We start from the raw sequence: 24,982 nt of genomic DNA, 5'->3' as shown, positions 1-24,982 counted from the left end.
AGAACCTGTAGGCTTATGCAACACTGTTGTGGTTTTCAATAAACAGTAGGCAAACATCTTCCAGTACATATAACACCTGAATTATGTTTTTCAGTAATTTTTTGAGTTTGAAAGGTCAGTGTCCTACAAAGAAATGTATGTAATCAGCATTTCAGTCACAGTGATAAACTACCTGCTAACAAAGTTGTGAAGTCATAACATATTTCTGATTTTTCTGTTCAGTCAGTACTGAGAGATTTTCTGTGTTAAAGAAAATACCTTCAAGGAGAAGACCATGTATGAGCTTTGCATCCTTGGCACAACACCTTTTTTAGGCATTACATACACTAACTAATTTGCTTAAATTGTTTGTCCTGCTTTCCTTTGTAGAGGGCTTGATGACTCCCCTCAAAACAGCAGGTAGGCAAGGTGGTTCAAGGATTCATGATGGCAGACTTGAAAGTCAAAATACACAATTAAAATGGAAGCTAGAAGATTGATTCAGAGGTGGTTGTTTTAAATATGATAAAAGCTTTTTTTTTAAACAACAACAAAAAATATTTAATAAGTAGTGAAGGAAAAACATGGAACTGCACTTTGACAGAATTCTTTGAAAGAATTCTGCATTTTTAACCTCAAAGCCTATCGTACCCACAGTACTGGCCTCTAGATATTGATGTAGTGAAAACACAAGATGATTATTTTACTTTTGCTTTTGCTAGCATGATCTGAAGAATTCTCAGACCTCTTCTAGTGTTTGAGAGCATCTCTTTTGACACATTTAAGTTATGAGAAGTAAATGTTTCTTGAATTTAGTAGACAAGTTCTGTGATCTATGAAAGTGAACTTGTTGATTTCTATAAAATATCATGGCAGATGGAACGTGTTTCTAGAAGGCAGAAATAGAACTGCTCAGGCAATCAGGCTGATATCCTAACTGTACACACTTCTTGGAAATGGAGTGTAGAGTAAAAGCTTAAAAGTCAAGTCACAAAAATAGTTCAAGAAAGGGACTTAAAATGTTCTGTGTTTGTTGCACTCTTGGTTTTTGAACACTGTCAACTAGCTCTACAATCATAAATTTTCTCTAGATGCAGCACTATACGGTAGATACATGAAAATGGTGCTTTTATATGTTTATAAATGCTGTTTGTTTCCCCAGATTCTTTCCTTACACTTCCAAGTTAGAAAAGATTCTCCTAGAAGTTAATAAAGTGATTTTGTTTTCTTGGAACTTAAGGTGCACCAACACAAGGTTTTTACTGTGTTCAGTTCTGATGAACAGCAGTTTAGTGCAGGCTGAGCATGCTTCAGGGCTGTCATCTCCGTCCTAAAATAGGCAAAACAACTCCAGTGAACAGGGAGAGAAGGTAGATCGGGATGTATTACTTTTTACCTCTCTTAGATGGATCCAAACTTAGGTTTTGGAGGAGGGTTAGAGGCCAAACTGCTGATTTGCCTATCAGAATGAGTCACCAACTCGCAAAGGAATTGCATTGATTATTGCACACCCACAAATTACAACTGAAAATATCTTGCAGGGCTGGAGGTTATACTTTCCCTAAAGGTTTCTGTACAATTAACCTACTGTAAGTGCTGGTACTTTAGAAAGATCTGAACCAGACTGTTAAGCATGGTCTTTGCATGCCAGTTGACCACTCTCACATGGTTTCAAGCGTTTCTCACACTATCTCTTGGGTGCTAATGAAGGTTTTGATGCCACTACTGTTGGAAATATTAAAGTCATGTCTTCCACTTCTGTTTTTAAATTGCAATTCTGTTTGCCTGTCTTTGTTATGGGCATTCAGAGTTTGAGCAGCTGCATTTTCTGTACCTGCAGCAAAACAGTTCCCTTGTTAAGCAGAGTGTTTCATAAAGGATTAAGAAGTGGAACTGGCTGAGCCATAGGGAACACTTTTGTCTCATAAACAAGAAGCTGATTATCAAGAGACTGTGCTTGTTTGTGGAAGAGGTAACTGAGCAGGCTCCCTTCTCTCTTGGGCCTCTTACCTGCTACCTTACCCCATAATTTCTGCATTAGGTCCGTTTAAATTTTTCTATTCCTACCTCTCTAATTACTGTTTGTAAATTTTGGAGGATGGTGAGTATTTTTAATAGAAGATGAGTTGCTACACTTGGCACAAGCAAACTAATTATAATTGGAGGCACTGGGGCAAATTATCTTTAACCATCCATTGTGGGTTTCTCGTAACATCAGCTAACAACTGCCTCAGTTAAACACTGGGTTATGACTCAAGTTGTGTAGTTGGACTCTAAAAATTACGATTGTCTGTGCAACTCCTCTATGTGTAAGATTATGCTAATAGTTTTTAGATTTTTATTGTTTTTTGTTTGTTTGTTTGTTTGTTTTTCTGTACAGTCCTGTAGCATCCATAGCAGAGAAGCCCAGGCAATGGAAATAAATACTATTTTTAAAAAATTGTAGTACAGGGTTCAACTCATCTCCTTACTGTCTACCTCATTTCTTGCACAGGGTAGATGGTGTTGGCTGCCTAAAATACTTTTTCTGATTGTCATCATTCATGTGAAGGACTGTGTGTTACTCCTTCAAGTTTATTCACTCAGCAAGTTTCCATTATTACATTTATTCTCTATGCTCTTTAAAATAGATTTATTCTTCTGTGCATGCTAGGAAGTCTTAGCTGCTGGATTATATTATGTTGAGATGTCATGTATATCTTACAGAAAGATAATTGTATGTGATATAAACACTTTGAGAGATTAAGAAACTACTAAAATACTGTCCTATTCAGAGATTAAGAGATGTGTATATAGATAAGCATGAAGACAGACTGTAGCAATATCCGATGTGTATCAGTAGCCTCCAAAGGCAAAAGTCCTTTTGGTTCTTTGAGCATATTTTTAGCTCTCTAATGAGTATACTGGTCAGGATGTGTGTTTAGAAACACAGAGAATTTCTCTGTTGTTTTTCTTTTTCCCCTTCATTCTTAAGTTATGTCAGAGAAAGTTTAATTTCAAGCACAACCCAGTCAGAACAGCAGTGTTTTGAAAGTTTGACTCCAAATGCACAAGCCTTTAATTAATGGGAAAATGAACATCAAGGGAAAAGAAAAGAAAAAAAAAAAGTGGGTACAAGAATTTAAATTTAATTTGCCCTTGTCTTAACCTGAGTGGCTGAAAACTGCTTTCATCTGCATATTTTGCAGAAAGAGAACATAGTATAGTGGCTTACAGAGAGTCTTGGAGCTGCAAAAGATGCTGCTTCTGTTTCTAGGTTTCATTTGGCTGAAATAGAATATTTTTTTAATTGCTGTTCTGGTACTTTACATGGCTTATGCTGAAAAAAAAAAATAACAAAAACAAACGTAATACCAATGCACTAATCTGATTTATGGCATCTGTTGCCACTGGAGCGGCGGCAGACCGCTGCTGCGACACCCAGAGCAGCCATGAAGCATTCTGGAGCTCAACTGAGCTTTCTCTCCCCAGGGCTGGGGTCCCCATCGTCTTCCCACAGGCACTGCATGGAAAAGGGCTTCCTCACAACTCCTGGGGAGGTGGAGAGAGTGCTAGGCTAGTCAGCTCTCCCACACCATGTTGCCGCCCGTCCTCCCTGTTACAGCACAGCATCCTGCTGCCTGCTTAGTGCTGAAGGGACCAGGTCCATTCTGACCTCAGATACATAGGAAAGGATGGTTGGAAAGATCTGGTTTGGACTGCAGAGCCAAGTGCTTCACACGTAGCAAACCCAACTGTAGCTTCCCTAAGCGACCTTAATTTGACTCCTTAGGGCGTCATCCCTATGGTATCAGCTTTTACATCCAAAATAAGGAATGTGGTTGCCCATCAGTTGTCACTCCATTCCCCAAACCCTTCCTACAGCGGGTGGGTGAGAGGGGCAGTGCCAGGGGACCAGGACAGTGCAGGGACCGGGATGGGACAGCCTGCATGCCTGCGGCCCCACGCCTTGAGCGGCACCACCTGGGGCAGGCCCTGCTCAATAGGGCTGGCAGCAGAAGTCACCTTGTGCTGCTCGTGTCTGGGGGAGGTTGGGGTGGGAATTGGTAATGAGTCACCGAGTTTAGGTTTTCTGTGGTTAAGCACCTGAAAAAGAGAAAAGTAGTAACTGAAATTAAGAACCGAAGTGGCAACTGCATTTCTCACCCGCAGTGGCTGAACTGTGAAAACTTATAGTGCTTGCTACCTCGGTTGCACTTGTTGACATGCTGATCAGATGGGTTTAAACTGTAGTTTAGATGAGAAATTATATCTTAGGTCTTGCGTCTTAGACCTGAAGCCTAGGAAAACAAGAGCATGGGTTTGGGTTCGAGGGAAATCAATCGTATTTCCTGTTTATCTCACCAGATGTTTCCAGGTTTACAAGATATTAACAGCCGAAATATGTGGAGTGGAAAATATAGTGGAGTCTTCCACATCCCAGTTTCTGGGAGACTAAAAGGTGACATCAGGATAGCTGGTAAATGTATGCTCCATCTGGAAGTAAGACAGGAAGGAATCTTAATAGAATAAAAAATTGTATTACTGACCTTGCCTGAACTTACGTGGTTTGTAAAGCAATTAGACGAAAAGCTCTGTTTCCAAAATACGTAAAGAAATGTTCTTGAAGATATGTCATTGTTTAATCTTTACTAATACTTATTCCTGATTTAGGCAGCTGAAAAGTGAAACAATTTCATTTTTTATCTACTTGAAAAATTTTTGTAGGAGTTGTAAGGAGGAGGTTTCTAAGGTAACCTACCAATAAATAAGTTTATTTCCAAAATAAGGAAAATAAATCTCAAGAACATACTGTAACTTCTGGTAGGACAACGTTGAAAAATAATGCTTTGCGACTTAGCTGTAGTGCATCTGCATTTGTTATCTGTATTGGTTTCTTAGAATGTTTTGTATAGGAATATATTCCCCCCCTTTTTTTTTTTCAGTCTAAAAGTGTCCTCAGAACTGGGTAAGCAGAAATGCTTCTTCAACACCTTTTTAAAATGTAGTAAAAATATGATACTGTTTCTATCAGTGACATCTGCTCAGGGTGTTTCTTAAACTTACTTTATTTTGAAAAAAAAGGAATCAGAAACTGTTTACATCACTTCATGATTTTCAGTTGATGTGTGAATGTTTATGTATAGCAAAAATGATATGCAAGTGAAAAAGAAGCTCCAAAATGTGGGGGTGAGTTTTTTGGACTCTGGGAAAGGGTGGAAATTTTCCAGATAAATTTTTATTAGTGAATATTTGAGGTATTGCATATCACATCTTCTTTCTGATCACATCAAAGTTTTGGTGCTCGTATGGCCTGATGATTGCTATGAATTTGTGGGTAACTGGTGTAAATTAAAGTGCGTAAGGTAAAAAAGTATCTGTAATTAATGAGTCCTGTTGTTCATGATACCCTAGGCATCATCATTTGCTTCTAATGCTCTAATTAGAATACTGTATCAAATATATATATATTTATATTAATAGGTGCAAATATTTATATGCCACTGTCTCTAAGGAAAAGTTTAGATGGAACAACTCTCTTTTGTTTTGCTTTGTTTTCATAGACATGTCACGATGTAGGTGTTTTTCTGCTTTGAGGCATAGTACGTTATTCCTGGTTCTCTTCGGTATGCTAAATATTTTTGGTAGATCTTGGTGACTTTGATCTGATAGAGGTCAGCTGCATGTGTTTGCAAACCGAGTGCATCAGATGTCCCTGGTGATTTTCCATGTCGCCGTTTTATGTTCCAGCTGAGGTTTCTTAAAGGACCTGACCCTTGACTTCTAAGAACTTCTGAATAGCCACTTTGTAGAAGCCAGCACCCTTAAGAATATCTTAGTTTGGACATCTCGTAATCTAAGATGCTAAGGTCACAATTTACTCATAAAATCTTATTTGTTTTGTACTAACCGAAGGTAATACTTTCTGTGTTGTTCCCCAGAAATGTTAATCAAAAAGCTTTAGCCCGTCTTCTTTTATCAGCTGGAACAAATCTGGTTTCTCCATCATTTGAATGACCCAGGACAGGAGTTGCTAAATGTGGCTGCTGCTCTGAGTAGATGTTGTCCTGTGACAGAGAGCAGGTAGGGTCCAGGCAGAGCAGATAAATTTGTGGCATGCATGAGCATCGTCCTGCGTGCTTGTGTGTGCAGTGAGAGCCTTCAGCAACTAAGGAGGAAAGAAAGTGCTGAAGAACTTAAGAGAAGAGAAAGGGGTTAAAAACGAGTGTGAAAAGTTGGATCATGGTACTTGGTGTCTTGAAATGAAGCAGGATTTTTCTGGAAAGCTTTAGTCACCTGGGAAAGAAGGATTGGGTAGCTGTGTGGGAGGCAATTTGCAGGCAAGTGTACTCCTCTGCAGTAGATCGGTACATTTTAATGAGGTAAGTATATTTGCTCTGTTTTATAGGATTTGCTTTGGACTAAAAGTCTGGAAGTCGTTTTAAATAGACTGCTTTGAGATATAATGGTCAGGTGGAAATATTTGAAGCATATAATATGGAAGCCATGTATTTACAACATATTTGTAGGGGCTTAGAAACTGTGTTATTTTCACCAGAAGATTGCCTCTTTTCCAGAAGAGTTTAAAGAGTAAATAAAGCTTGTATAAAGGATGTAAAAACAGAAGTAAAGTCAGAAACTGCTGTAGCTGTTGAATTTCATTTGTTTATTTATGTACTTATTTACGACTGCAGCCATCTCTCAAACCATACCACCCTGTAGGAAAGGAAGCTTTCATGCTAGCATCCCAGACCTCTTCCCATCCCCATCCTGTAGGGCTGAATGGAGCCATTTTTTAGATGCGGGAGCAGTTCCCCTTGGGTATGGGAACTCACACCACCGGTGGCACCGGTGCATGGCGAGGAGGGGAAAGCAGCACCATGCTTGGCCCCCAGGGTCGGCAGCAAGGAAACCCCTCCAGGAGGGAGCACCGAGGTGGTATGCTGCCACACACGCACCCATCCGAGCGGGAGGGACAGCTCAGTCCTCTTGCCCTGGGACCCTCCTGCTTACCCAGAGCACTTTCTTTCCACTGAAAAGGCAGTGCCTTTGTTTAGACGAAGCTGCCAGCAAACATGCGTTCAGTTAATGAGCTAAATATCAGCCGAGCAGAAGCTTCAAATTAAAAATGTGTTCCGCATTTTCTGGTGTTTATCATTTTGACTTTGCTCCACTTGTTTTGCCAATTCTTTTCTTTTTCTTGCAGCAGCTTTCTCTTTTACATTTGTCCATTTTGTCCTATTTATTTAGTTTGATAACTTGTCCTTTCTTGAGCTTGTTTTTGCTTTCTTTCTGCTGCAGGAACAGAGAGTTTATAATAGCCACAGCCTAACTTCAAAAGGTGGATCTGCAGTGTTTTAAACAATCATTACATAAGTTGTTAAAATAACAAAGACAAAATAAACATGTCCTCATCACGATGAAGAAATAATTCCAAGGGCAGTATAAGCATCTGCCAATCTCCAGTGATTCCTCTTTTCTTCCAAGACTTTCTGGTGAAGATTTTTCATGCCTGCTTTAGCATGTCCTTTTCTCTAACGCTCAAAGGCTTCTGAAAGAATGGATTTTTCTCTCTTTGCATATAACTGGGGGAAACTGGAAAAAAAAATAGAAAGTATTTAATTAGTTGCTCATGTTCAAAGCTTAACTAAAATTTTTCGGTATGAGCTTCTTCTGCTCTGCTGAGAACTCCAGCAGCTCACAACCAGTTTGTGAGGAGCACAGTGTTACCTCTTGTGGTACACTACAGAGGTGGGGTTCAAGATAGGAAACCCATGCGGAGGCGAAGTAAAGTTACTGTGCTGTCGAGATATTTTGCTAGGAATGTTGTTTTTTGAGAGTTTTTAATCCTAACAATGTGGGCATGAGGGACTGGCAAACAATTGCAGAAATTTCATGTATTTACCAACAGGGTTATGAAGTGAGTAGTGGTGCTGCACCCGTTTTACACAGAGCTAACTTGAATTGTGGAAGAGCGAAGCATTTTGTTAAGTTTCACAAATTTGTGATTGACCAGAGGTCTCTGGTGATTTGGTAGATGTGTTAAGGTGTTAAGAAGTTGCAAACAACTTCTGTGTTTAAATTGACACAAAACGTTAACAACTCGGTTTGGAAATTCTTTCATTTATCTAACCATGCTTCATTCAATTTGAGAAAGATCTGGTTGGAAAAACTTGGTTATGGTTTGGCATTCCAGCAACAATTTAACAGAAAGCTGACTCCCAGCTTAAAAAAGAGCTGGAGTGCATATGGCCCTACGGCCAGAGCTGTCGGGCAGAGTCCGACCCATCGTTGTGCACCTGCGGGCTTCGTCCAGCTGAGCTACAGCCTCCCCATCACCCAGGAGGGTTGCGATTCCTCTTTCAAGTAACTCTGAAATAAGCTGGCCGGCACATAGTTCTGGGCTGGGTTGCTTGGGATAGCTAGGAAAAGTGTGTTGTGCCAGGCCGCTGCTCGGAGGAAGCGGTGTTGAGCAAAGGCTCTGAAATTCTTGCAATTAAATTATGTTGCATGAGAAAATACTGAACAGCGGAGAGTTGTGTTTTTCAGGAAAAGTTACACAATCTTTTTAAAGTTACAGACTGGTCTTTCTCTGAGAAGCTAGTGATTATAAGCTGAGCAGCTTTTTGCACCACTTTCATGCCCTTTCCATGTCAGAAACATACATTCAGTTAAAAAATAAGTGAGCATGCTTCTGGGTAATGGTTGTACTTACAGTATGAGTACTCTGAATTTTGAAGACAGTCTTGATTACATAGCATGTACTGGGAACTGCCAGCAACCATATGTACAGTATATTTTACTACATTTTTGCTAATGAATGTGTGTTGTGTTTTTTTTTTTCCTTTTCTTCTTTAAAGATGTAATTTCTCATTCCACAAAATTTCCAAGCAGGAAGGTTGGGTGAAGGAGGAACAAATCTAGGTTGGGGATTCAAAAGATTGAGAAATGTTCTCTTATTTGTTGTATTTCCAATTTTCAGGAATTCTTTGAACATGCAAAAAAGCTCTGGGATGATGAAGGTGTGAAGGCATGCTTCGAGAGGTCAAACGAGTATCAACTGATTGACTGTGCACAGTAGTAAGTGTTTCTTTCTATTGAATTAATAGCCAAGAATGTAATCTTTTCTAACAAGTTATGAAATATATTTATGTTTGCAAGATCTGGGTGTTTGGCAATGCAGCAATTAACATTTTATTTCTCTGTGTATAGCAAAAGTAATTGATGGCTTTATCATAGCCTGTCATTATTACACACCTAAATATTCTGCTTTAGATACTTTAATACTTTAGGTACTTTTTAGATACTTTAGATACTTAATAAAGGCCAATATGAAAGGAAAAATCAAATAAGTATCTGTATCCCTTTTGAAATACATTTACACAGAATAATTTTGATTGAAACTATTAAGTTTTAAAAAGTTAGAACCCATCTAAGGAAAATGCTCTGTTTTAAATTCTATGACCCAGTGCTGAAATACCTCTGTTTTTTTCATATTTCACTAAAGCTTCTGAGATTTTTACCTAACAGGATGCATACCTCCTTTACTATTGTGTCTCTAGTATATTCTCTGGGAAAAAATGATAAGCACTATTTCATGCAAGGTACTAATATGTTTGTTATTCTCTCTTTCATATCAATCAAGTCAAACAGTACATTTGTGCATAACAGTAGTAATCCTTGAACAGGTTTGTCTGATTGGGAGTGTTTGGAAAAGAGATATGTAGTAGCTTGTGAAGGTGCAAATCATAAATACGTAGTACATTGATGAAAACAGATTAATCAGGAAGTAGTACATTAACGTGCCAGGGCTACAAAACTCCGCTGTCCTTAGTAATAACCCAGCTCTGAATTAGACTTTGACCAAAAATACACATTTCATGTGAACTGCTATTGCGAAAATGTGTACTCTTACAGTTGCTATGTGATTTTGGGTTTTCAGAGAACACACTCCAGTGTGTTATGATTTGTCTAATTGGCAGTATGGTCAGCAACAATACCGCAAGTCTGTTGTAGCACTCAGTGTTTTGTTTTTCTGTCCTCTCTGCTCCCAGGGCCTAGGCTCAAGCAGAGAAAATGGGCTGTGTAGCTAAAGGAATTGTCATGCTTCTGCCACAATGGGGAATTTCGGTGCTGTGGGTTGTATTTTCTTTTCCCTTATTCCAGATTATTTTGGGGAAAGAGAAGGATCCAATAATGATTCATCAGCACATGGAAGTGAGGGAAAATTGCATATGTGTAGGAAATAACTCATTTGACCTCAATGGATTGAGCTTACCAAAGCTCAAGCATTTGCCTTGCAACAGTCCAAGCAAGCAATAGTTCTGTATAGTAAAAAAAAAAAAAAAAAAAAAAAAAAAAAAAAAGTTGTCCTAAATTGTGGTTGGTGGGTGTCCCCTCCACCCTTGCCCACCGCTACCACCATGACCACCATGGTACAAATCTGAGCTATGCTTGCTGAAAAGTCCAGGCTGACTGTTCTATTAATACACTCAAATAAGACCTCAGACCAGTGAAATAGAATAATGACATGTATTTAAAGTAAATGAATATAAAGTTTACTGTAATGATCAGTAAAGACATGTATCTCCCAGTCCTGCTTTGGAAAAAGAGACTTTTAAAGGACCCAGCAACGACACTGGATTATAGTATTAATGGCACTGTATTTTCCCTTAAAAAATGGTGCCTAACTACAGATTTCAACAAGAAGGCTGTTTCATGGTACATCCAAAAACAAAACAAAAAATGGGAAAAATGTGGGTCTAGAATGAAGTCCACTCTTCTGAAACATAAAATTAAATCCCACTACTTTTTTTCCTAAAAGCTTGAAGGAAGATTATTGTTATTTTTTTTTCTGTATATTTTTTCTATCTCTTTCTTTTTCTGTTGTCAAGGTCATTCACTATTGTACTTACCACAACACTTGCATAGCCCTCCACCTTCAAGACAGTTTATGAAATAGTGTTTAATGCTTAAATATCCTTTAAACATGTCTGCTTTATATTTTGTGATCTGCCTGAAAATGTAATAGTCAAGCAATTCACCCACATTTTCAAGTGTTCAGTCTTCTCATGGAGACTTGAAACTCAGGAATACCAGTGTCATTGATCTGATCAAACAACCTTTTCTTCAAAGGTGTTGACGTTAATATAATGAAGTGTAATCTTAGAGAAGATACTAAAAATGCACCCAGCTTTTATCTGCCCCTCCATCATTCCTTGAAAATCAAAATGGTACTAAGAGAGTCAATGAAAAGGAGATTTTCAAGCTGTTGTATCTTTGCTGCATGCTTGAGTTTATATATTGCACAGCAGTAGTTGCTTTACCAAGAGCACCTCTGTGTTAGCATTAGATGGATCTTACTCAGAGTGCTGAGGTGAGGTCAGACCTGTAGCTGAAGCATTTGAGACTGGGTTAGAAATACAATACTTATAAGTACAGATGTTTTCTTATGTGAGAATACTTATGTGAGAAAACGTGTAGAGAATACTGACAGTGAAGGTGCTGTCCTTCTGGTTCAGTACAAGTGGATGACCTTTTTTTCAGAACCTGTCCATGGTCACCTTTAATGGGTGAAGAACAAAGGGGAAGGAGCACAATGCTGATGCACATGCTTACTGGGTATTTTTAAATATCTACATTGTTTTCATTGCACAGGCTTTGGGAGAATGCATCTCAGGCTATCAGCTAAATCCCAATCTCATACCTGTTAGTTCAGGAAGAACATTATCAATAGGCCACTAATAATTTCTCTGCTTAAAAGAAAAAAAAAAAAAACAATTTGTATTAAAAATACCGTTGGATTACAAGTTGGATTGCTGACTTGAAATACTGAAAAGCTTTATTAGCATATTATGAAGTCAGCAACCCAGCTTCCTGACTGTTAAATGAGTTACCACTACAGTGTATTTTAAAAGAGTTTAATTTGGCTACAATACTTAGCTTCTCTGTTTTTAAAACTTAACTTAATTTTATTACTCTGGGAAAAATATTTTTCTGGAAAGAGAGGTAGTAGGAAGACACAAAGGCAAATTCTTTATTTACGTTGGGCCATGAAAGTTGCTTTTCTATTATCTTTAATGCCTTTTAAAATTACCAGGATACCAATCCTCCATAGAAGTGAGAATCAGGGCCTGCTTGTCGGGCCATTTTAATATTCTGATGTGACTGCTGCGTACACTAGTTGGTGGCTTCTTTAGCAATCCCAGAAAAGCTGTTGCAGTTACATTTTGCTTGGAAACTAATACATGTGCCTAATGACAGCAGTGAAGTTGAAGAACTCTGCAGATCATCAGTCAGCATTGGGGAACATTGGGAACAGTCTGGTGACATACATCTGTTGTCCTGATGAAGTAAAGGTTGAGTTATCTTAGTTTTGGTTGCTCACATGTCAGTTTGCTCAGTTGACCGGGTTAAATTGGTAAATTGGTTGCAGTGATGAGACATAAGGTGTGGGGATACTACAGCACCTAGGCAGTATCAGGGAAAGATAGTGGTTGGTAGAGCAGAAGAGACGAATTAGGGAGGAAAAAAAAAAAAAAAGAAAACCACAAAAGCAGAAAATCTAATTCTCTTTTAAGGTCACATACAGTTTGCTCAAGGCATCTTTTCAGGAAAAAAAAAAAAAATGAAGAAACTACTTTAAGGTTTACTGGAAACTTCTAGAGTTTTTTTTGTCTTAATGCATTCACACAGAATAGCTGTGTGTGTGTGTGTGTGTGCACGTGTGTGGGTGGCCCTAGCTGGAAAGGTTGTACTTCGCTCGCTGTGTTCCTCTGTATAAGAACTAAACCAAGGGCTTAAGGGAGCACTGTCCTCAGCCAGTAGTTTATCCCCATTTGACTACCAATCTCCTTTCCCTGATAAAAAACGCCACTCCTGATATCCTCAAGTGTGAAGGCCTAAATTGGTCTCTGTACAAACATTTGTGCTAATAAAACTTGATTATGCAAGTTCTCAGAAAAGCAAACACAAGGGATGTGAACTTGGCCAAAGAAAATTGATTTTATATTTGAGCTAATATACATGCAAAGGACACATCTCAAGTTCCTTTTCTTTGCAGTTATTCTTTCTATGCGAAGGGTTTCAGCCAACCTATGAGGCATCTATCCTGTTATTAGGTGAAGTAATTAAAAAAGTTTTTTAAGTTGTTGTCCATCAAATCCTGACGTGTGAAAACTTTTTCTTTCGTTTTCAGTCTTAGCAACATGTCTTGAAAACAAGTTATATTTCTAGGTTACTGTGTTCTCTCCTAGATATGGCTTAATCATTAGTATGGACATAATCACTCCTCAATTCCCTCTTGCAGTCTGAGGTCAAAGAGCCTACTTTGTCATTATTTGTGTCTTTTGTCTAGCCTATCACTTCAGTCTCGTGTTGGTACATACACACGCTGCATGCATGACTGTAAATAAATACATGCGTTAGTGTAATTCTCATACCTTCGCTTAGTGTGGCTTTGGGATTTGCTGTTTAATACTACTTCTAGGGATTTTCCTAGAATTGGCAGCTTCATACTCCAAATTGGATTCTGCTAAAGCTCTCACACAGAGAGGTCACAAACAGGCTGTGTTGACTCAGTGGCAGCTAAGTCCTTCCTGTGGTGCCTTCCCAACACCAGTTTCCAATGAACCCAATCGACCCGTAACACTGCCGTTGTCCTCAATATTAACCTTTTCAAGACCAAGGTCTTTATTAGTTACTAATTCTGTCTCCTTTGAAAGTGCTGTACACAGTGATAACTACCCGTGTCTGTACAGCAGCAAGCAGCTTTTCTATTCTGACAATGTGGGAGGCCTCAACTTCGGTAGTTAAATAGCAGAACTGCTTCTCTTTTTTCATTTTTCCTTATCATTAGAGCGTAGGAAGGAAATGCATCATCTCAGCATTTTTGTTTGTTTTATAATTTTCACTGTATGCAGGATTAAATCTAGGGATTACGCCCTCCTTTATGTATTTGTTCCTGTGCCTCCCCATCATCATACACTGTTCAGTTCTGTCTAATTCAAGATCATTGAAACATGAGGAAAAATAGTGTCATGGGCACCCTTGAGATCTGAGTTGAAATTTTGCTAAAAAATTCTACAAACTACTTAATATTTTACATAAAACTGTCACTGGTAATTGGCTGTATCAGTTAGTGACTGATTGTTGCAGCCCATCAAAGATTTTTGACATATCTCATGTCATATGTCTTTGACAAAGTAGATACATGGAACTGAGTGCCTTCAGCTAAATTTGTATACTTTCTGGCTTGTCCCAGGTTTCTTCATAGTACTGCATTGTAGGAGTTATACAGACAGTAGAGGTCATGGAAAGACACCTAAAAAAAAAATGAGACTTTCCAAAGCTGAGGAGGGAATTCTGGTAGGAAAAAATAATTTTAAGGAATTAAATATATGCTTAGAAGAAGCATTTCAGCCTGTTGAAGTACTGAAATACATTATCACTGCAAATTCATTGGTGACCCACGCTGTTACAGGTAAAATTACATGTGCCTTTTATAGAGTGTCAGGAGCAGTGGCTTTTGCATTTCTATGCCTAGACCCACTGTAGTCTTTGAACATACAAAAAGATGTCCAGCCACCTACTGAGCCTCTCCCATTTGTGATGGCAACTGCTTACAAACCACCGGAATCAAAACTGTATGTGAAGAAGGAAAAGGGGGTTGTGATATCATAGCTTGAAAACAATCCCATCTGTACATCCTCTGTGGCTCATTCACTGTGGCATCTTCCCTGCCACTGGGGATTCCTGGAAAGGGGAAGGGATCGCTGAAGGGACCTAGAAAATTTCCTCATCGTTAACTTTCTCTGGGAAGATGGCCAGCATGAGACCAAAAGAGTCTGACCTGGTGTGCTTGCATACTGCATGACAAAACTGCAACAGAAAATGTAAATGAAGTTACTGCTGAATAAGCAACTGGGGTTTTCAAATTGACATGGTTGTATTATCTGTGAAATCGTCAATCCAGCATTGTATTTCTACACTGACAAGGAGCAACAATCAATAATCAGAGTACCTGCACCATCTAAGGAAGAGATGTTAAGGAACTTAAATCTTTAATTTTTGTCCCTGAAAGAGCAGTATGGTATCTGTGTTGGGACACCTTTTGAAACAAAATCCAAAATTACTTCCTTTCCACTGCCGTCTCTATGTTTGGAATGATTTTGATGCCTTGTTGATCCACAATGCATTGCCTATGTTTTAGCAGTCCTGGTGCCATGCTTTGCTCTTGTTCAGACCATGCTGACTGCACATGGGAAACAGGAATGCTCCTGAGAGGGAGTGCTCACATCCGTCCTGGAGCTTGAAATACACAGCCTGGGCTTTGAGGAGCTCTTGTTGTGCTTTCTGATAGCCGCCTACTTTCAAGACACCTTGGTGTTTCTTCATGCGTGTCTTGAGAAAGTGAGAAGGCGTATTGAAAGGGAAGTGGACCGATGAAATATGGCTGCTAAAATCGTGTTTTTGTTGTGGAAAGGAAGAGAGCAGAGGGAGAGTGGGAAGGAGTAGCTGAAGGATTACGCAGGCGGAGAGAAGTCGCCTTGCATACCGATCACAGAAACATGGCTGAAATCTCTTTGAAGTGCTTTAAGCACAGTTGTAACATTTATTTTCAAATGTAATAGAGTATGAGTGTAGCTTCAGATTCATATTTGAAGCATGCTTTTTATTGGCAGGTTAGAACCAGAAGGTGTGAAACAACTCAGAAACTCCTTTCATCGTTGCTTTTTATGTTTAATAAATTTTCTTCATCATACTGGAGTAATAAGTAAATGCAGGTCTTTGTATAGATTAAGGTAAACACACTGATTATAAGCTAGATAATATATTTTTTAAACTGGTGATCCTTTTTAACCTTGGTATTGATTTGTTAAGTATAGAACTTAATGTTTTTTACTTAGAGAAAAGATGAAAAGTATTAATCAAAGAGAAATATTTCATTCCTTGTGTTACTGAAATTTTGATGGTGATATGTGTAAACAACAATTTTCTTCCATCTAAAGTTCACTTCTGTTTAAAGACAACTCACTATGAGGATAAAGTTTCTTGCTTTTCCTCTATACAGCATCACTTTCAAACCATACAAAATTCAGTATATAAGTTAGAAGCAAATTGTCTTTGGTTAACTGATGAGCAGGGTTTCTTCACTTACCTGATTTAAACTTAACCAGAAAGTAAGTTGTTCTTTAATGATAGAAAAAAGGAGAGAGGTTATAATTATAGAGTAATTACTTTAGCCTTACTGATGAGTCTTCTAAAAGAGGTGTTTGCCAGATAGGACAAAAGTCATTCTGGTGTGTGTTAGGCTTACATTTTTCACTGTTAACTAACTACCAGACCACACTCTTGAGAGGCAGAATTGTGGTTTCTTAAAATACACACTGGGAATTTTCTGAAATAACCATTTCATCTGTTGTGATTTTTTGTTGTTGTTCCCCTTTTTACCCTCACTCGTGAAAAAATATCATAAGACTTTACCAATTCTGTCTTAATTTTATTAATCAAAATGTGACCGTGATCATATAATACTGTTATTTAGAAGTACAAATATGTGGAAGAAGAAGCTGCTGTAGAAGCTGCCAAAATACCTTTGTATTCTCGGTTTGTGGGAAGTAGCAGTATGAAAATACTGTTCCCCAATAGTATGGCATTTGGGCATGCACCCACCTCTTTTAGCCGCCTGAATTTACAAGTGATTTATAGGGTAAAAAGGCACAATATTTCTCAATTAAAAAATAAGAAAGAAAATAGGCTATATACATGGGACCTTCTCCATCTTCTAAATATTAATATGAAAAATCATTTTTCCTATTAACTACTTATCATTGGAGAAGCATTTAAGCAGCCCTAGATGGGATGCTCAAACATTAAACTAAACTGTACATTTTCCCACATACTTCTACATGCATGACAATGTTTTCTGCAGTGTTGGAATAGGCAGAAAGTTTGAAAAGGTAAGGCAGAAAAACATAAAGTATTCCTTAACCTCAATTTGAAGCAGTAATATAGTTGTTCGTTCTTTCTTTCTTTCTTTCTTTCTTTCTTTCTTTCTTTCTTTCTTTCTTTCTTTCTTTCTTTCTTTCTTTCTTTCCTTTCTTTTCCTTCTTTTCTTTCTTTTCTTTCTTTTTCTTTCTTTCCTTCCTTCCTTCCTTCCTTCCTTCCTTCCTTCCTTCCTTCCTTCCTTCCTTCCTTCCTTCCTTCCTTCCTTCCCTCCTTCCTTCCTTCCTTCCTTCCTTCCTTCCTTCCTTCCTTCCTTCCTTCCTTCCTTCCTTCTTTCCTTCTTTCTTTCCTTCCTTCTTTCTTTCCTTCCTTCTTTCCTTCCTTCTTTCCTTCTTTCTTTCCTTCTTTCCTTCTTTCTTTTTCTTTAAATTTCCTTTTACAGATAAATAAAATGTCCATATTAGAATTTGGGTTTATTTCGTATCTGGCCATCATAGAAGTGATTGGTTTCACAAGAACTAGCAAAAACAAATGCTCCTGATACAGGTTTCCTTTGCCATACAGAATATCAGAAAAATTTGTTACCCACTATGATAACATACATAACTTTAAATGCAGCAGTATTAAGGTTTTCCTTTTTCCTCTGCATTTTAGCATTTATGAAATAAGTCAGGTCTTCCTGCATTGTTTTTCCAGACAAGAAGTGAATGGCATTTTACATGTTTACTCCTCTCTGATACATTTTTGCCAAAGCAGTAACTGTGGTAAGAACCTGCTACAACTGTCAGAGAAAGCAGACTAAGTATTGATGAGCATCGACTTCTGGAGTCTAAAGGCCAAGCAAAGTTGTGACAAACACCTGAAAGCATCTGCTTTTTTAAGATGTTTTATTAAACATTCCTACTTTCACTTCAAAAATACAGCAAAGCTAACTTTTATTCTGCTGAGGAAAGAGTTCTTTCCTCATTCAACCATATTTTTCTTTCCTGAAAGCCAGATGAATGCTGATTATAAGATTCTTAATTTTTTTCCAGACTGTTTGCACACACGTTGTTATAGTAGGTGCAGAATATGTTTCTCTGACAGAGCAACTCAACTTCATTTGGAAATAAAATCCATTAAGCAAAATAGAGGATTGCAGAGATCTGTCAGCTGAGCCCATCTGCATGTCTGTGTTAGTATCCTCTGTTTAACTTAGAGATACGTTTTCCATATCCCTTCTGCAGAGTTGTACTGCAGACTCTCAGAGGCTTATATTCATTTATGATACAGACTTCAAGCACTCTTAGAGCCCAAGCAAAACCCACTAAAGTGTCAACACACTTAGCACCGGCCTCAGTGCACACGGTCTCCAAGTGTTGATGTCCCTTAACCCAAAGAAAGAGCATTCTGCTCTATGTGTTGTTAAAGAAGCTATGTGTACTTTATATCACAGCAAAGAGGATCTCTTAGAGGCCAAGAAGCAAGGAGATGCAGGTATAGGACTGAGTCGGTGAGCTGGCACAGTGGGCCAGTGACTGGTGAAAGTGGCCAACATCTGGGATGTTGAGTGATGAGAAGGGAGGGAGTTCTCCATAGAACTGGTTTCATTGAGGGCTATTTTGTTGGAATTTTGTATAGTATAAATAATATGAAGTACTTTTCAAATATAACAGTGTGAAATAATTTGGTTGTTAAAAAGCAGGCCTTGAAAATAACCTTGAAAGTTGATTTCTACCTAGAGTACAGGTAACTACCAGTAAAGAGAACCTTTAAAACTGAGCATTTCCCTGCTGCTGAATCAAAGAGAGAGAAAAACTCTTGTAGTAATCATGCTGATACAGCTTAGCTCTAGAAGTCCTTATTGTGAGTCATTGCTTGGTGACAATGTCTCAGAACTTCTTCAAACAAAATAAAACTGCAACTGTTGGTTATCTAGGATCTGCATGCAGGATTTATGAGTACCTTTCAGAAGGAAGTTGTAGGTCATTCTGTCAGCTGTAGTGTTATTTATATGCTTTTCTTGGTTTAGGACTGTTCCAATGTATGCATGGAAGAAAGTGAAGTATGACCACAGCCTGCTTTATTATATTGTAGAGAACATTAAGAGATACGTATTTATTCCACTTCTCCAGTTTCTGTCAATCAATACAGAATTTAATTCGGTGTGTTCGTTTACAATTCATTGTTGAATGTGTGCATCTTCTCGATGGAAGAGATCAGCTGGTTAAAGAATACTTTAGCCTATTAATAAGCTTATCATTATGTAACACAAATGTATTTTAAATTCTTCTATGGGATTTTTTTTTCACTGTGCTCCAAAGATAAGTGTGGGTTTTGTTCTGTTGCCTTAAACCTAACCTACTGTGAAACATTTGTTTACATAACATTATGTAATACAATAGCTGTATAATAACTGTAATACCTGTAAGTTGAATATTTAAAAAAGAAGCAAGAGCAAAATTTGATGCCAGGTAATACGTGATGTTGTCAACTTACTTATAATTGGGGTTTGACTTCCCTGAAGCTTTATATACATTTTTTCACTTAGAGATGGTCAGCTTTTCATTTTACAAGTAGACCATTTCACACCACAAGATAATGAAAGACTAAGAGTCATTTTTCTTCTATGAGGAAATATTCACTGACCAGACTCTGCATCCATGGGCTCCTCTGCACTTACATACGTGCCCAGCCTTGTTTATGTTAGGATCTACACAAAGCCAGGGTTTGGGTGGTGGTGTTTTTCTAAATTAGTGCTACACCAACACATCGAAAAAAGAAAAATGGTGGAATGCAGAAGTTAAGAAATAAGAAAATAAAATTAAGTTTACACTGTGTTGGAAAAATGTAGAGACTAAGCCCCTGTGCTTAAAAAAGAAATTTTACACCTCAGACTAAACGAAGATGGGTCTTGGTATTTATCATTTTGGTTGTAATCCCAATTTTAAGGTAAGTCAGACTGGGAGACTAAGCAGTTTAACAGTGTCTCTTTACTTCTTGTAATTAAGTTAAATCTAATTTTGTTCCTTTTTAATACAAAACAATAATGATACTGCCAGATTTTTGAAAAAGTTTATTTGACTTCAGAGAAGCCATTTCAATTGTGTCTATTGTGGAAGTATTCTTTCTGATTTAATTAGAAATGTTTGTTATAATGGTGGGTATTTACACAAAGTTTTATTTGAGCATAAATTAAGCAGTGGAAAAGAAAATATGTGTAATATCTGTCAGTAGACTTCCTGTGTAATTGACCAAATAATTGTCTTCCAGAGAAAAATTTTAAAACGTTAATTTGTTCTAGAACTAGTTCAAAAATTACTGTTTTCATTTTGCTCCCTTGAAAATTCCTCCATTTGTAATCAAAAAAGACAGATGATATTAAGCAGTTACCATACTTCACTGCCAAACATGAAAAGATGAATCTTGAAATCAGTTGTATTGGTTTTCTGAGAAGAGTTTTCAGATTTAGTCTCCCTTCATGAACATTGCAGGGGAGGTTGAGGTGTATATTTTTATTTTTCAAATACTTTATCACAGAAATGAATTGTACTGAACATCCAGATAACATTTCTTTACATTTTTCTAAGTGAAGATTGCTGACACATTTAATACATTTCTTGACTGCCTGCCTTCAGCTCCTTCATTTGTTTTTATTTTTTCTGTATACAGGAAGGCTTCCATACCTGTCCTCTAGTATAAAACAAAGCATTTGGAGTTGGGAAAATCTGCATTCTGGGCATTAGCATTCTGAAAGTATGATGATATAGATACACCATTTATTTCCAAATACTTTGTGAAGAAATTTAATGATCAGCATGGCTGTAATTGCTTGGACTTATATACTGGCACATCTATGTCAGACTTGCAGTTGCTTACAGTACTATATCAAATTATTAAAAAATAGGTTGTTAATGAGCAGCAGAGTGTCAGAGTGAGGAAAGAGTGCTGTAACCGCTAGGGTTTGTTCTATTTAGGGAATACAGAAGTAAGCTGTGGTATTAAAGGGACTTATTTATCCAGTATAACTTCTGCCTTCGTTGAGTTTGTTGGCATGTTGCCTTACATTGTAAGGATCTTAGAAACTTTTTTTTTGATAAATTTGCCATATACTAGATTTTCTCCACTAACATGTTGGATTCTGTTTTGAAAAGCTTTTTTATAAAGAAACAGATGCCAGTTAACAAACGTTTACTACATTGTACAAAATTGGCAGGCCCAGTTATGAAGCAATCACAGTAAACTATAGCTCACTATATCAGCATTGCTACTGCTGTAGAAAAAAAAATAAAAAGACAAACGTAGTCACTCGTTTTTCTCCAGTTTCATTTTCTGTTCAGACATGCATGGAGGTCTTCTTTTTCCCCCCTGCTTTAACTTGCATTATGCACTGGTTACTCACCTCACCTCATCCTCTGTAGTTGGAGGGCAGCTGATGTTTGTAGGGCTGTCACTGTAAGGTGAGAGGGAAGAGATTGTGGTGCAGAGGGAATGCAGAGTGCACGTCGCTTCCATCAGTTCCAAACAACACAGTCAACAGTTGAGGTTTTTGACCTGATAGTACTTTAAAAGTAATCATCATCAAATTACATTATGAAAAACTGGCAAGGGTGAGACCTCTATTTAAGCTCATTCAGAGAAATTGCTTAGCATATTTATAAATACACAATTCTGTACCTCTGGCAGGGAGCTCATCATAATATACAATATGTTGAAAGAATGATTATATGATGATTAAAACTGATTTTAGGAATGTTCTTACATAAGTTGTAAACAAGTCATACCAATTTAGAGTGTGGAAAAGAAGAAGAAAAGATTGTAGGTGGGCGAAGATAATAAATAGAGGGTTCCCAAGTAAGGCAAAAATAATAAAGCACTAAGTATTTTTAGGCAAGATTGAAGAGTCTTAAAGCATTGGACCTTGGTAGTTGTCTCTTATGTCTGTTTTATGAAGACATTATTTGAAATGTATGAGATTGCACGGTGACAGGTTTTTTAATCTATGTCCTGAATGGAAATGAGCAGAATGGACATGGAAAACAAACAAACAAACAAAAATACATAAAATCCTGAAGAAAACTTTGCTAGAGAAATCTGTTTCTACATTCTATGAAGAACACAATGCAGATAAATGTTCAGAAACGTGAGTAAATACACTGCTGCACTCTGAGCAGCTTGTAAGCCTGGCTAAAAGGCAGTTATAGTAAGTGAGATTGGTATTGTTATTGTGAATTTATCGCGGATTTAAAGGAGACTATGAAAACTGGAATATAGAAGGAAATGCCCGTAATAACAGAGAAAAAATATTCAGAAAAAAAAAAAAAAAAAAACAAACATTCTAAAGACATTATGTGAATTTTAGAAAGGGAATAAGTGAAAGACGATTCCAAAATATTTAATCTTCTGAACCCTTCAGAGCATGTGATGAGTTTAAAACAAGTGTTTTTCTCCCCAAGCAAGACTTGTTTCATCTCATCTAGCCTCGTTGTTCCAGAAGATGGTTATCTTCTGCAATAGCTGCTAGAAGCACAACTAAACTTCTTTGTGGAGGAAAAATAGAAAAGACTTTCCCAGTGAAAGGTTTCACTTTTATTCTGCCTTTCATCGCACTGACTGTAGTCATCTTACTTTGTGGACCTCAGAGTACTGGGGAGAGGTTCTTCTAACAGGTATGTTGCTGTCCTCTTTGTCTTGAGACAAAGCTTAAGCCCACCTCAAAAAAAATGGGCAAGAACACTCTGTATCTTTCTGTACCTTGTCAGAAGTCCTTGAAAACCTGTGAAAGAGACTATGCTTTCGGAAGACTTGCTTGCTTCCTGCAACCCCTTGCAAAATACCAATTACCAATGTTTCTCCATTTTCTCTCTCAAACTAGAATCAGAGGCATATCTTGTTGTCACACTGCTTTGGAGAGATTTCAACATAAAAACTACTTGTATTCTGCAGTGTATAAACAACTACAGTATCACCTTACATGCAACAGATATTGCAGCACTGGTTGAAAGTCTTCTGAGCAGAATCCTGCATGTGTAGGCTTGCATTTGCATTGTCCTTTTGCTTTGTTCCAGTGCACAGCTCGCTGAGTTACTTGTGGTCTTGATTTGAATTACAACTGGATCTCTTTTTGTTTGCCAATATTTGTACTTCCTTTTCTTCTGTCCATTTACTAATAGTATCTGCAGATCCATTTCTTTGCTTTACCTCGTTTTGTTTGTTCATTGTTTTATTCTTGGCAGATGGGCCATTTGCTATGACACGGATCTCTGTGCTCTTGAGATAGATAGGTAATGCATCCACTTGGTCAACAAACAGTGAGGTTCACCTGTCTGCTTGGATATGTAAAGTTGGCTCATTTTACCTACTACTTATTCCCAAGCTTCCTTTGACTTTTTAAAATTATTTTATACATTATAATTTTATGTAATTTCCAGAGGCAGAATATAGGGGTGTCTGTTCAAAAACTGTCATGTATCTGTAAAGACTAGAAAGCATTGTAGCAGTTTTCGATCATCTGAAGTCTTTGCATTTATGCACTGAAGGAATTTTTATCTCTGTTTTCCTACTGTATTCTGTTAGGGAACAGACCATTATCTGACCCATCAGATCTAAACATGAAATTACCTTTATATTGTCTAATACAATTATATTTTTCTACTGTTCATAATACATTAGGATTTTTTTTTTTCATTTTTCTCTAAAAAAATATCTTAATAGAGGTCTGCTTTTCACGTAACTCATGCTGTGGTAATTCTGCTTTATCCAGGCATGTGGCTGCTTCTCCATACCTTGTGATGAAGGAACAAAGTGTCATATGTAGCGATTTGCTCGATAAGTACTAGATCGAGGCATGCATGACAGAGAGAGCACTGTTTCCAGAGGAACCACAAAAACAAGTATAGAAAGGCAGGAAAAAAAGCAAAAGGAAAAAGAATAATAATAAAAAAAAATAGACTTCTTTTCATTCTAGAACAAATTCAGCAATACAGTCAGTATTCCATGCATTTTGATTCTGCTTCCTACTAGGAGTCAGCCATAAATCCAATAGGGAAATAATGGCAGCTGAAAACCATTGTGGGTGTTGTGAGCATTTACAAACCCTTAGCCATATCCCTGAGAGGATTCAGTGCAGTGCATCTTGGTACCCTCAGCATATGCTGCAGATGGTTTCCACATGACAGTTCATAACCTAGCGGCAGAGAAGACGCCAAGATCTTTACGGTGCCACCTCACTTGCAAGGTAAGCAATATGTGCTCATTCTGCTGATGTTACCAGACAAAACATACCAACAGGAGAGGAAAGGGGAGAAATCACTATTTAATTCAGAACAGAAGTTTACATTTTTTTACTGAATTGATTCTTGCAGTATGATTCTCAAGTGAAAAGAACCCATCAGGAACTCGCACTGAAGTATGCTGGAAATTCCCAAATGTCGCATAGTGTGCATAAATATTCAAGCTGTTCACAATTTGAATATTACTTTTTATATGCATTTCTGCTTCTATTGTTGTATAGTTTAAAAGTAATTAGGTAATATCTCTTTTTCTCAGAAGTTGATGGCAACCTTGGAGAAATAAAGTAACAAGTAGAGCCTGGTTTCAGGAAAGAAACTTCCTAGAACCGTAATACCTTTAAATATTTATTTAGGTGTGAAATGCTCTTGTTCTGTAAGTAGCTACCTTTTCAATTGAAAGGATTGTTTCTACTCCAATTGTATGTCCTCAGCTGAAATTCTCAAATCCTATAGTGGCAAGTTGGAATAAGCACTAGAGCTTTTTTCTGAGGAATGTGAGGACTCCTTATTTGTTCTTCTGTCGCTAAAAGGTGAAATAATCAAATCCCAATTGTTTCCCAAAGTGAAAGCAAAGAGGGCATTGAAATAAATCATCTGTTTGCTATGTGCTTGAGGCCATCTTACTGTGAAGGAAAGAAAATATAAGGAATTACATTAACCCTCAAGCTAAGAAAAATAACAGCAATAAAAATGCTCTGCATCAACAGTTTAAGATTTTGAGCAATGGGGAATGTGGCAGTGGATTGTGTGTGGCACAATGGGCGTGGCTGGCCATGCAGAGGAGTTGTTCCTCCTATCCCCAGCTT

General features: G+C 37.7%; 1 protein-coding gene across 2 annotated transcripts in view; it reads left to right on the top strand.

Moving 5' to 3' along the window:
• GNAL (G protein subunit alpha L) overlaps nt 1-24,982 on the top strand; it is a 195,844-nt gene that overhangs the window by 128,443 nt on the left and 42,419 nt on the right. For both annotated transcript variants that reach the window (XM_084511100.1, XM_084511099.1), the window contains exon 5: nt 8,942-9,039. In XM_084511100.1, the coding sequence (XP_084367226.1) occupies nt 8,942-9,039 (98 nt within the window). The remainder of the gene's footprint in view (nt 1-8,941; nt 9,040-24,982) is intronic.

This window comes from Aythya ferina, assembly GCF_964211825.1.
Source record: "Aythya ferina genome assembly, chromosome: 2".
Taxonomy (NCBI): Eukaryota; Metazoa; Chordata; class Aves; order Anseriformes; family Anatidae; genus Aythya; species Aythya ferina.
The sequence above is the reverse complement of the archived record's forward strand: the minus strand, read 5'-3'. Positions and strand labels throughout refer to the sequence as shown.